This window comes from Moschus berezovskii, chromosome X (genome assembly GCF_049115385.1).
Source record: "Moschus berezovskii isolate FMDL1 chromosome X, NW_MosBer_1.0, whole genome shotgun sequence".
Lineage (NCBI taxonomy): Eukaryota > Metazoa > Chordata > Mammalia > Artiodactyla > Moschidae > Moschus > Moschus berezovskii.
Window position 1 is genome coordinate 85,086,606 of NC_142488.1, and position 14,795 is coordinate 85,101,400.

At 34.6% G+C, this 14,795-nt stretch overlaps 1 protein-coding gene across 9 annotated transcripts in view; it reads left to right on the plus strand.

Annotated features, from left to right (window-relative positions):
• DIAPH2 (diaphanous related formin 2) overlaps positions 1-14,795 on the plus strand; it is a 1,076,961-nt gene that overhangs the window by 100,632 nt on the left and 961,534 nt on the right. For all 9 annotated transcript variants that reach the window (XM_088834166.1, XM_055438268.2, XM_088834164.1 and 6 more), the window contains one exon: positions 10,881-10,985. In XM_088834166.1, the coding sequence (XP_088690292.1) occupies positions 10,881-10,985 (105 nt within the window). The remainder of the gene's footprint in view (positions 1-10,880; positions 10,986-14,795) is intronic.

Here is a 14,795-nt window from a genome sequence, read left to right on the forward strand (position 1 = left end):
TCTGGGGTTTTAGTTTGTAGGAGTTTTATACTTTTTATATTTTTTAATAGATTTTATACTTTTAAATGGTTGCAGAAAATCAAAAGAAGACTGTTTCAAGCATATGAAAAATTGTGAAATTCAGTGTTCATAAACACAATTTTGTTGAATGCAGCCACAGCCATTTGTTTACATATTGTTGGTGGCTCCTTTTGCACTGTGGAGTTGGGTAGTTGTGACAAAGTCCATGTGACCTGCAAAGCCTAAAACATTTACTGTCTGGCCCTTTACAGAAAACGTGTCAATGTCTGGACTAATGTAGTAGTCTCTGAACTTTCTGATTTCCTATCCTGTTAGGAAAAAAATGTATTTGAGCAAGTAACCTGAACATGTTTTACTTAAAAAAAATATACCCATGTGTGTGTACTTTGTATAAAGTATAGACATAGAAAAGGATAACATGCAAAGAACAAGATTTTTAGGTGATTTTAAATGAGTTTATTTATTAATGGTGTAAAATCCTTTGCAGTCATGATTATTAACATTTTAGTGAGAGCAGTGTCATTGTGTCAATTTTTTATGTCTTGTTTAAAAAAAAGAGGCTAATTAGAAGGTTTAGTTCCAAGTCCATTTTATTTTGATACTTGATTTAATGTCTCTTATAGTTGAAATATAAATCTGACGATACATAGGTCCAAATGGAACAAAAACGTTGTTAGCTACTCTTATTAAATCATAGTGTTAACTTTGCTCATTCCAATCCATGAATCGAGCTAAGGTCTTCTGCTGAACCACGGCTAGTAAATTTCCATCTCCCTTAATGACAGTCAGTTGTTCTTGAAAATTATCTGATGTGTTGTATTTTTATATTTACAAATAAATGGGCTCTAAATGGGTTTTGAAAAATGGGCTTCATTAGATGTCATCAGGGACATGGCCCCTTTGCATTCTTCCTTCCATATGCTTAATGTGTAGACCCTCGTCTCCGTGTTTATCTAATACCTGCTGCAGACATTGCTCCTGATGCCTGGAAGAAGGAGGAAGAGGTGAGTCATGAAAGGATGAAGGAGACCCATCTGGCAGTTGGGTCTGACGGTGTGTGGTTTTTTCAGTGAGGTTCATTTGAAGCAGGTATTTTCTTACCAGCTGTTAAACTGTTAAGGGATTGCTTGTCCTTTTGTGAATGAAAAATGCCCATCATGTGAAATTTCAGAAGTTTTAAAAATCTTTGTCTTGAAATAGCCAGAAATCTCTCTGTAAGATACATGTTATCATTCTCACTTTCTATCTCATTTTAAAATATTATAAATATTCTGCTATATTTTAAAGATCTTACTCATATTAATTTAAAAAACCCTACTTTATAATGTATTTTGGTTTCAACTTCTTGCAGTGGTTTGGATTTTATATGTGGGGCAAACTTCCCTACTCAGGAATGCTTCTCACTTATAGTTTTTTCATAAAACATCCTTTTATTAAATAAATCATTTATTTTGGCAATATGTTTTCTCAGATTGTTCCACTAGTGACTCAAAGAAATGTAGTTTTTATACTTTATTATTGAAACAATCTAGTAAATAATATAAGCTGAGTTGTTTAAAAGGAAAAACAGCTGTATTTTCATTCAACTGTATGATAAACCTCCCACACTGAGTAATTTTTCTAATACATGCTCTAGCATATTTTCAGCAGTGATTTCTATATGTCTTCTGACAGTACTGGCTGACAAAATAATGCATTTTAGTTTACTACCATGTTGTTTTGCATATATTATCTCAGCTTCTTTTACCAAGTGTTCCTCCAATGTCATGGGACCTTTTGTCTTTTGCTATTAAAGAAAGAAAATAAACAAGAGAGGCTTCTAAATGTGTGTCATTAAGTTTACAAAATTTCACTAAGTACTGGATTGCACATCACATGATTCTAGTTATTGCTGAGAAAATCAAAAAAACTTCCTTCATGCTCTAGATGTTTGCATTTTAAATGGTCTGTAAGTTTGAGGTAGCTTTAGGGCATGGCAACCCACTCCAGTATTCTTGCCTGGAGAATCCCCATGGACAGAGGAACCTGGCAGGCTACAGTCCATGGGGTCACAAAGAGTTGGACACAACTGAACGACTAAGCACAACACAGCACTCACTATCATTAGCTATATATTTTAAGGTACAGTGTGCACATAAAGTGAGAGTCATCAGTGATAGTTGATAATTTCAGATTGTTACATTAGTAACTTTTAATCTTGCGGGACCAGCTTCTTATTAGCCTTGTATTTTTGCTATTTTTAACATACAATATGACTGAGGAAAGGCTCAGGCTTCTGTGTAGGAAATACAACAATCTAGTATTTTCTTGTTGCTGTGTACTTGCATTATTGGTACTATCTTATTATCCTCAATATGTTGTCTTTGCAGGAATCTTTGAAAGGTACTTTACTATTTTGTTGTTGTTTTGAGGACCGATTTAGCTAAAACTAGGTCAAATAGCCTGTAAGTTCACTTAACCAAGTACTTGTAACTGCAAATACATTGCAGTACACTGACAGTGAGAAAAACACGGGTTGTGAATACCCCACTCTTCCCTTGAGATAATTCCTATACCATTTGGAGCTATGGATCCAGTGAGGGATTCAGTATTATTCTCATGTTCAATATTAAAGTTTATTCTCTTGTATTTCGATTAAACATCAATATTTCACAAGCCACAGTTGATGCTTTAAGTAATATTTAAACTCTGGAAACTACTGGTTGAATGTTGAACTCAGGATTAATGATTATGGGAGAGTGAATTTGTGTTTCCCAATAGCTAGATAGACATTCTAAATTTACCTTCTTGATGGTGAAGAGGTATATGTAGATGTTCATAGTTTGTTTCCTCCAGTAAGGCCTGAAACTAGAAATAGCTGAAGACTTTTTGTGCAATACTCAGTAACATTCATTTAATTTCATTCTTCCCTCCCCCAGCCCCCGGCTTTTGGCTCTATACTATTTGTAGTGATAATGTATTTGGGCAATTTTTTTTTTTTGCTTTAACTTTGTTTTCCATACAGACTTATATATGTTATGTAGCTATAGTCTATAAAGGTAAACTTAACTGTATCATTTGAAGACATGAGGTGGTTAATTAATACCAGGTACAATTGGCCAATTAGCTACTTATGTGGAATATCCCTGATGCTGTTATTGGAATTTTAAAAAGAAATGTTCTATCCTTTCTAGTTCACAGAAGTTAGAGGAATTACATGTAGAACATATCTTTATATGAACATTTCTTTAGAAAAGAACAAAGAAATAAAGTTGCTATATAACATAGGGAGCTCAACTTGGTGCTCTGTGGTATCCTTGAAGGGTGGGATGAGGTGGGAAGTGGTAGGGAAGTTCAAGAGTGAGGGAATATATATATACCTATGACTGATTCATGTTTATGTATGGCAGAAATCAATACAACATTGTAAAGCAATTATCCTCCAATTAAAAATAAATAAATTCCATGTTGATGTTTGACAGAAAACAAGAAAATTCTGTAATTATCCTTCGATTCAAAAATAAATTAAAAAAATTTTTTTAAACTTTAATATCTTATTTTAACAACAAACATTACCAAATAAGTGGATAGATAAATGAATAAAAAATAAAGAAATAAATGTAAAAATCCATTAATTTATAATCTTAAAATAATCAAAGATAACTATAATTGCTGGTTATGCTAGGGTATTTTTTGGTAGTAGGGTATCATTGGTTTATTCTCTTCAGGGCTACAGATCCCCTTAAAATAGAAGTTAAAGAATACTTGAGTGATTTCCCTGGTAGTCCATTGGTTAATTCTCCACATTCCCAGTGTAAGGGACCTGGGTTTCCCTGGTCAGGGAACTAGATCCTGCATGCCACAACTAAGAGCCCACACACAGCAACAAAGATCACATGTCCAACAGCTAAAACCTGGCATACATAGCCAAATAAATTAAAGAAAAATTTTTTTTGAATACTTACTATTGAGAAGCAGAAGGAAAAGGGCAAGCATTTGCTGGTGAAGTCAAGTTCAGATTTAAAAACAGCACACCAATACAGTATACTAATGCATATCTATGGAATTTAGAAAGATGATAACGATAACCCTGTATACGAGATAGCAAAAGAGACACAGATGTATAGAACAGTCTTTTGGATTCTGTGGGAGAGGGCGAGGGTGGGATGATTTGGGAGAATGACATTGAAACATGTATATTATCATGTGTGAAAGGAATCGCCAGTCCAGGTTCGATGCATGGTACAGGATGCTCGGGGCTGGTGTACTGGGATAAACCAGAGGGATGGGATGGAGAGAGAGGTGGGAGGGGGGTTCAAGATGGGGAACGCATGTGCACCCAGGGCAGATTCATGTCAATGTATGGCAAAACCACTACAATAATGTAAAGTAATTAGCCTCCAATTAAAAGAAATAAATTAAAAAAAAAACAGCAAGTGGAAAATCCAGTCTTAAACTGGGATCAATACATGTTGCAGAAATAGGAACAGTTACTTTATAGAAAGTACATAGAAATTTATAGCAACTTTATAGAAAGAAGGAGCAAGTATTCTTATAGGGAAGGAAGAGATATAAAAACATATACGATTGACATTTACCTCTCATAAAGCAAGTGAGGAAAACAATAGAAGGTTAGGAAAATAGAAAATGATGGTAGAAGATGAGAAAATTTTAAAAAGTATATTGTCACCTATTTAAAGATTTACAGGAGGTGAGAGGGAGAAGGAGAGAATGAGAATGAATGAGAGTACGAATGAATGAATAGGCAGCTGGTTCAATTTTTAACCTTGTTTGACTCTATTCTTATATGGTTTCTCAATAATAGCTGTAAGACTACAATGTTTATTTGCTGAAGGAATGAAGGAGGTTGTCTGTAATGGGAAAATTACGTCATAGCTTAACTGGTAGGAGAATAATTGATTTAGTGTTTATAAATATGGCTTGATGCTAATAAAGTACAAATATTATAAGTGGTCAGTTACTTCATCTTTTTTCTAAATTGAAAATACTGCAATTCTTCTCGTGTTGTGGAAATATTCAACTAAATTTTCAATACAGTAAAAGCTTGCTTTTGTGTTCTGTATACTATGAGAACTCAGTCTGTTTAACATTACTGTATATAAAATAGATAATCAACAAAGACCTACTGTATAGTACAGGGAAATATACTCAATATCTTGTAATAAAGTATAATGGAAAAGAATCTGCAAAAGTGTGTGTGTGTGTGTGTGTATGTATTTATAAAACTGAATCACTTTACTGTATATCTGAAACTAATACAACATTGTAAATCAACTATATTTCAATAGAAATTAAGGAAAAACTCAGTGTGTTTAGTAGTAGTTTCATATTCAATTACATTGTTCAGAATTAGTGTTGAATTATGAATATTGCTCTATTTAGTTTTATGATTCTATTATAAAGCTGGAGTTAAATGATTTGGAAGTATTAGCTGCCTAATTAGTAGTATGCTGCTGCTTTGTGTAAGAATAAGATAAGTCATTATGGTCTCCTCTGTTAGTGTGAATGGTACCTATTCCCAATCAACCTGTGCAGCAGATTTATAGGTATAAAAATGTTTGTGGCCACAAAGCAAATTATTTAGAGAAAAATTCCTAAATATCACATTGGTTCAGCAAATATTTATTAAATGCTTGGCACATTCCAGGATTGTATACTCTTTGCTTGGGAATACAAAGATAAAAAAAGAACCTAGTTTTGGCCCTCAGTTTATAGTTTAAGGTAGATGGATTTATTACAGAGTTTCATTTTAAGTGCTATAGTATAGGAAATTAATATGGAAGAGTAGCATGAAGATGGTCACTTCGAAATGAGGTGCTTTGAGGGAAATCTGAAGAATTAGCAGAGGTATATGAGTTAGCCTGGTATAGATTTGGGTAGGGTGGGAGGAGATGGGGGTTAACAGAGGGAGAGGGTGGTGAAGTCAACAACATTCTAGGCAGAGAGAACAGCATCATGAACAAAGTAATGGAAATGTGTAAGAGCATAGTGTGTGTAGGAAAACGATGAATAATCTTGTGTTATTCAAACACAAGGGGTGAGATGAACAGTGGTAATGAAAGAAATGAGACTAGGGAAGTAATAATAACATGAACATGAGTAATAACACAAACATTCTTTGATGGCTAGCTAATATACACCAGGCTTGGGTGCATGATCTCACTTAATCTTGACATTCCTCTGAGGTCTATATTCTCCATATTCTCATTATTATCCTGCCTGCCTCCATGATTCTGGTCTTGATAGCATGATCTTTGCCCTGTGTCATTAAAAATTGAATTGGAGGTATATAGTAACACAGAATGTATACCTATGGCTGATTCATGTAGAGGTTTGACAGAAAACAACAAAATTCTGTAAAGCAATTATCCTTCAATAAAAAACAAAAAAAAGAAAAGAAATGTCACTGGAAGGTGAGCAGACTCTCTACGTAGAGATTGCCAACGGTGGCATTACCACACTCTAAGGCCTGACTGTGGAGTGTACAAGTACAGACACTCAATCTTGTCAGTGTTTCAGAGTTGATTCTACCTGGGGATACAGATTCATGCTATTTGCCGGAGACTATAATTTAACCAGAATGTTATGAGATGGTAGAGACATAGTCTATCATATATGAGCAGTATTTAGAGGTTTCGATGGAAACAAACACAATATGATTTAGCAGAATGATGCATTTGCCAATAAAGTCATAAAATCAGAGGCTGAATTGAGAAGTATAGTATTTCAAGGTGAAGGATGTGGAAATCCTTTCCTTCCTTGGATTTATCAAACCACAGGGTATTTGAGAGAGATGATGAACTATGTCACATGAAGATAAATTGAAACTGGTAGGTATACTTTAGCCTCAAGGAGAGAGTATTGTCTTCAAGTAATATTTACAGGTTCCTTTCATTTATTCCTTCTGTCCAACCTACCATCCCTCTTAGTTTGGACTCTTATTACTATTACTTGAGTTACTTCAGTAGCCCAGATTATTAAACATAAGATAGTTTATTCTGATTAATTTAGATAGAATATTTATACACACACACACAAACACACATGAAGAGATATGAACCAGAAGGGTTGCAAAACAGGCTCCAGGTAATCTAAGTACAGGAATAACTTCCAGAACCACACAGCCAAAACAGTCTGATGAAGGAGCTGTTGCTACCCCAGAACCACTTTGTCAAATTGTTGTGATGAAAAAGATGTGTCTGCTGCCATCACTTTCATATCCATGTCACCTCTGTTGCCACCCATGCTAGCAAAATATGGGTGAATCTACACCCCATATGCATCTATTTCATGGATGACAACTAAGCCATCTTATTCTATTGTTATAAGGGATAGGGAGACTGATAAATGTGGTTTTCATGGATTCTTCATTGGTGGGGCTGATACTGGGTGGGTATTTAAAATTATAGCAGGCATGTTCAAGTGCTATTGGGCAGCCAACCATGACGGAAGCCTACTGTGGTCTGGTAGTTAATCTCTTGACCATCACTCAGGTTTTTCTCCTTCAAGACCCAAATACTAATGAAGGCTTTTCTTTTGTCTTTCCCATCTCTGTGTTTTGTCCTCTGTGTTCCTAAGACACCCTGTACATGCCTCTGTTATGCTGCTATGTTTGCATATCGCTCTTCCCTACTACATGTGCTCAGTCACTCAGTCAGTCGTGTCCGACTCTGGGCGACCCCATGGACTATAGCTTGCCAGGCTCCTCTGTCCATGGAAATTTTCCAGGCAAGAATACTGGAGTGGGTCGCCATTTTCTTCTCCATCCCTACTATACTATGAATTGTTTATTTTTATTAATTTAACAGACAAATTAGCATTTACTAAATATCAGGCATTGTTTTAATAACTTCACAAATAATAACTCATTTAATTCATGGGCTCAAGCACTCTTTCAAATTTTCACTCCCTACCTAGCATTTTCTGTGGTGCATGGTAAAGTGAAAGTGTTAGTTGCTCAGTCATGTCCAACTCTGCAACCCCATGAACTGTAAGCCCACTAGGTTCCTCTGTCCATGGAACTCTCCAGGCAAGAATACCTGTGTGGGTAGCCATTACCTTTTCCTTAGGTGGTGCGTGGTATGAGTTTGGTAAATAAGTGAGTCAAAATTTAGAAAGTAGAGAAGAAAAAATAATGATATGATCTTGCCACCTTAACATGATGTTAGTGTTTTGTTGTACATATTTCAGATCCAGTCCTCCAAAGTAAAACTTGGCAAAAGTTAAACTACCCTATAATGGGAAGGACTGCGTGTCCAGGTATTGAGTTCCCTGTTAGTTGAAGTCGACACAGAACATAGATGAGTAGCTGTGGACTTTATAAAATGCTATCCAGCCTTATTTCTGTGATTCTCACTTTAATTCAACAATACTAGATCTAGTCTTTGAGAGAGAAAGAGAGCCTGGCTTCAAGTAAATCATTAACAAGTAAGATATACAAATGAGAAATGAAATAAGATAGGAAAAGCAGAGGCAGAGACAGTGATAGAGATGATTGGGAAGAGGGGTCAGGTATATATACATGAAATTTATAGGTATTCATTGTGAATTAATCATTGTAGGAGTCACTGCAGTGGGTGCAACTATATATCATGAGACACTGGTGTCATTGAAGTTACTATTCAATACATAGATGCAGTTTGATTACTTTTTATGGATCCTTTGTTTCTCCCCCCACATTCTCATACATGATTTTTTTAAGTTATTTTAGTATTTTTCTTTGTCCATTCATTTAGTTGATTAAAAACTAGTAATGTTTAGAATTACTAAGCAAGTAAAGGGATAAAAATACTGATTTCTTTTTCTTGTTTTAAAAAATCGAGATACCATTCAGAAGCCATAAAATTCATCCTCTTAAAGTATACAGTTCAGTGTTTGTGTTTTTTTTTCTTCATGTATTCAAAGAGTCATGCAACCATCACAACGTTCTCTCTTAGAACATTTTTATCACCCACAAATGAAACACCATACCTGTTGTCAGTAACACCCCAGTTCTCCCATCCTCTCTTGCCCTGCCCCTGACAACCACTAATTCACAAATCTCTATAGATTTGCCTGTTCTGGATATTTACTATAAATGGAATCATGTAATGTATGGCCTTTTGTGATCTGCTTCCTTCATTTAGTATAATGTGATTTCAAGTTTCATCCATGAAGTATAGAATGTATCAGTACTTCATTCCTCTTTGTGGCTGAATAATATTCCATTGTATGGACATATGACATTTTTTTATCCATTCATCATTTGATGGACATTTGAATTGTTTCCACTCTAATGTTTCTGCTATGAACATTCAAGTACAAGTTTTTGTGTGGACATGTGTTTTCATTTGTCTTGGGTATAAGCTGAGTCATGTGGTAACTCTACGTATAACTTTTTGAGGAACTACTAGACTGTTTTCCAAAGTGGCTATATCATCTCATATTCTTACCATCAGTGTGTAAGGGTTCCAGTTTCTCCACATCCTCACCAACAGTTGTTATTATCTTTTTTGTCATAGCCTTTATTACTGTGGGAGTGAAGCGTTGTCTCACTGTGGTTTTGATTTACATTTCCTTGGTGAATAGTGATGTTGAGCCTCACGTGCTTATTGGCCATTTGTATGGCTTCTTTAGAGAAACGTCTATTCAAATCCTTTGTCCACTTGTAGTTGGGTTATTTGTCCATTGTTGATTTGTAAGGCTTCTTTTTATACTTTGGATACAAGCCCCATATCAGATGTATGACTTGTAAACATTTTCACACATCCTATATGTTGTCTTTTCATTTAATGTTGATTTTGGAGGTGTAGTCCTTTCCAACTTGGTTTTATGACCCTTCAAGTGTGTCTTAATATGTGTTTCAGGGGTTAACATGAGTTTCAAAGTGAAAAAAAAAAAAGATTTATCTACTGAAAATGTTATATGTCTGTGTATCACAATATAAAGGAACATTTCCAACCAAATCAAAGCTTATTGAACCTCAAAATGATGTGTTGTTGTAACTGAATCTTTTTCTTTCCAGTTAGTGGTCTTTGTTATCCCAATGCAGGTAACTATGTTTCTGAATTTTTTTCCCAAATTCAGCAACTTCTCATGAATCTTTATTCAGTGACATATTGTAGATATGTATTTCCTATAATTTACAAATTATGTTTGCTCTTCTAGATAATAATTTTCCTAAGGGAACATATGCCAAGTAATAAAGTGTATATTTGTTTATTTTTGCTATCAGGGTAAAAAGATAACTTTGCTAAGGCTGTATGATGTATATCTATGCTATAAACTGCCAGTTTATTCTGTGGAATAGTTAACATTTTTTTCTTGTTTCTACTCATTGAGTAGGTAGCAATATGGTAACATTTATATAACAGGGTATATAGAGTGAAAAATAATAGTGAAGGAGCTGAAAAATGATGGTTGTTGATAGTCAGAGCATGACTTACTATTTTAATACAGAGAACATTAATTTTTTTCTTTTTCTTTTTTAAAGTTTTTTTTTTTAATTTATTTTATTGGAGGCAAATTACCTTACATTAATATATTGGTTGGTTTTGCCATACATTGGCATGAATCTGCCCTGGGTGTACATGTGTTCCCTTTCTTGAATGCCCCTCCCACTTCCCTCTTCCCCATATCCTTAAAGTTTATTTTGTTGAGGTATAGTTGATTTACAATGTTGTGTTAATTTGTACTGTACAGCACAGTGATTCAGTCATACATATATATCCTTTGTAATATCCTTTTATATTATAGTTTATTATAGGATATTGAATATAGTTCCTTGTGATATACAGTAGAACTTTGTTGCTTCATATTTATATCACCTTTGAAATTCATAAGAAGAAATTTGCTAATACAATAAATATTCTTTCTAACAGGAGGACATGAACCTTAATGAAGAGCGAAAAGCTCCTTTACGAAACAAAGATTTTACCACCAAGCGTGAGATGGTCATCCAGTATATTTCTGCTACTGCCAAATCTGTAAGTAGTGAGACTCTTCCAGCATCCATATAATGAGCTAAGCATTACCTGCTTAAAAGAAACAAACTTCAGATCTCCAAGTTCTTGCCTCAGTGTACTTATATAGACTTCATAAAAGAAGTGTTTATAGGTACTTTAATACATTTTATATATATTTCAAAACTGTTCTTAAAGAGAGATTTCCATTCTTATAAACAAAACAGACTAAGAATAGTTGGCTCTGAGTTAATCCAGTTAAATTTTGGAGCTGAAGTTTTGTGCACTTACTAACGTAGCAGCAATTTGTAGTTATTCCACTTAATATACGATTTGTTATAGGAACACTTCAGATTTTGAGGAAGGACAAACATAGCCTAGTACAAGATTTAACTAAGTTTACATTAAAGTTATATGTCTGGTATTTGCTTACTTGAAATTTATAGCATTTTTTTAAATAAGCAGTTTGTTTTTATTTTTTATGATGCTACCTATGTAAACTACCTCGTAATTGTTATTGTGCAGCTTAATTTAACATAAAGGAAAGTGTTTAATAGGAACTTTAATGAAATCTGTTTGTGTGAGTCTCAAAAGAATTAAAACTAGGATTTATTGAAAAGGCTTGTCTGCAGCAGGAAAAACTTCGTGTTTTAGTGGAATATATTGCTTTATTTCCTAAAGTGCTTCCAAAAAGAGTCTGGAAGTTTGATTTATTTTTGTAAGAAAAAAATAATTTTTGAAATAGTGGACTGTATCTTTTACACTTCTGTAAAGGAGAAGCTTTTCACAGAGTTCATAACATCACTATGAATGTGTGTATATATATACACACACAAAAACAGTGATTTTTATGTTTGTGTGATGTGTATATTACACACATATATATTTACACTTAGGGCATACATATTTTAAATTTAAAAAGTTGACCAGTGAATAAAATAGTTCTTCATTGGCAAAATATATTCTAAAATTATTTGGCTATCTTATTAATGCTGTTTCAGTACAGTAATTGCAGTGGCAATTACGGATGCATTTTGTCTGAATTCTACAATTGTATTTATTCCATATTGTACTTTAAGTAAGCTAAATCTGAATGCTGAACTATTTGAAAATAACGCATTGCAGCTCTGCCATAGAAGAACAGCATGTTTTTTAATTTGCTTCTGGTATCCAAGGGCAGAAATGTGTTTCAAGTGATAAGTGAAATTTGCCTTGAGCATCATTTTCAATAGAATTAGGTGAGGCATAGGGTTTTACTTTGAAATTCTGATGAATCTCTTCTCATTTTTGCACTCAAGTTATTGTTCACAGTAAAATGCTTTAGGAAATGCAGGGTGTACATTCAGTGTTATTTTTCAAATACCTAAAGGCAAATACACTAGTAAATCTATATAGTTATATCTGAGTGCAAAGTACAGATAATTATATATGAATAATTATGTGCTGATTTTAATGGCAAGATTTTTTAGTGTCTCTGGCTTACTTGTTTTTGTTTGCATAAGTGGAACTGAATATAATGAAGATTGCATGAAGCTCTTCTTAACCTTTTGATTTTGACTCAGTCTCTATATAAAACTTGTTTTCATTTATCTTCATATTGTTTCCTCTTTAAATGACCGAAAAAAGCACACTGATTTATATATTTATTTTTCAGATTAAAATGCTAAACTTGGGGTAAACGTTGGCTGAGATGTCTTGAATTATTTGAAAAATGTAAATTGAAATTTTCTCAAAAGACATGAAAACTCTATACTAAAGGCATTAGTCTCAAAATCGATACAAATAACTATTTAGTATATGATCCTTATTTGTTTCCTTTAGCACACATAGGGTCACTTGACATGCGTATAGAACTTTCATTAGTGCTCTAAGGTTATGTTTTATTTGCTTGTATTTTTCATGGACTAAATATGATGAAAGAAAGCCTATTGATAAGCATGTTTTAAAGCTTTCTCACCTTGGAGAGACAGTCGTTAGTACTGTGTTCTGTTGTGAAAACAAAGAAAATTACATATGTTATTTCCTTTTGAAGGTGAGAGGGATGCCATTTAGTGACAAACCATCCTCTCATCTTTTGTGATCTCTTTGTGATCATGATAATAAAATTTGCATGAATTATAATGTAATCTATTACCATTTATCTATGTGTAACTAAGGTTTCCATCCTGCTGGCTTTTATTAGGCTTTAAGTATACTTTGCATGTCATACTCTTTTATGTTTATTTTTTCGTTATATTGACACACTGATTAAAAATGCTTCCACATTTAAAGTACGTGTGATTGTAACCACTGCTTTATGAAAATGTTTTGCAAATAGTCAAAACTTTTATCTTGAAGTAAAAGCAAATTTAAGGACTAGAGTCCCTGGTAGAAAAATGTTTTATCATAAGTCATATGTAAAACATGTGAAAATTATAGTTAAATTTAAACATAAATTGTACATTTCCCCCTTAAACACCTGCATTAGTCATTTTACATGGAATTGAAAAACAAAATATGCATTCGGTAAATGATATCCGTCATTCTCCTGGGTTTGTGGCAAGGACAGTAAAGCAAGATGAAACTAATACATGGGTTTGGAAACAAAACCTGTTTCTAAAACAAAGGAGAGTCTTTTGTTGTGTAACTGATCATGCCAAAATTAGCCTTGGATAAGAGAATATAAAAGAAATTAAAAGATAATGAAGAAAATTATTGGTTAGTTTTTTCCTCTTCAAATTCCATAATAGAAAATGTTGTGTGAATGCAAAGGAAAAAGTACCTTGAGTAACTCTGTCAGTGATGAATGGACTTAGTAAAGGAGTGAAAAAGAGTCTCTTCTCTATTGGAACTGGACACTTGCTTACTTTAACAAGTGTGGTTATGGTCTTGATCTTGTTGTTGTTTAGTTGCTAAGTCATTTCTGACTCTTTGCAACTCTATGAACTGTAGCCCTGCAGGCTTCTCTGTCCCTGGTATTTCCCAAGCCAAGAATACTGGAGTGGGTTGCCATGCCCTTCTCCAGGGGATCTTCCCAACCCACGGATCAAACCCGGGTGTCCTGCATTGCAGGCAGATTCTTTACCATCTAAGCCACCAGGAAGGCCCGGGTACATGTAGATAATTTGGCCGCAGATAACCTGGAAGAGTCTTTGTTTTCACAGCACCAGCATAAGTTTTCAGAAGTGGAAAACCAAGCTTTGTTAATATTGCAACGTGCACTCACTGGGCAGTTCAATGTGACAGCTGCCTCCCCGCCCTCCTCACTACTGCCCAACTCACTACCTAACATCAGTGGCTTCATGTCACCCAGCCTGTTCCTTTTCTCTTCACCTTCACGCTGGCATCACCCCAAACCCACGCCCCTTCAAAGCTTTGTGCTTCTCTGCCCCCAAACAATCGCCGAGCAGCTGCACTCTCAGCGTCCCTGCCTTTGCCCTGTATGGTTCCCATGCGCTTCCTCCTCGTCAGACACCCGTCCCCAAAACCTACATTCCTCAAGGCAACAATGTGACATATTCATGTTTGCACCCCAACATGCCTGCCACATTGCCGGCAGCTGTCATGGTATATTGCACACAGTGTCAGTGGATTTTAAATAAAATGAAAACCACAAGTTAAAAAAGAAATTGCAACATTGTCATACCAATTCATAATCCTGAGAGGCAGACGACATCACTGATTTTGAGGGAATCTTGTAATGTTATATTTTAACAGTATATATAGACGTTTATGTGGGTATTCCCTGGTGGTTCAGATAGTAAACAATCTGCCTGCCAAGCAGGAGACGCAGGTTCGATCCCTGGGTTAGGAGAATCCCCTGGAGAAGGAAATCACTCCAATATTCTTGTATTG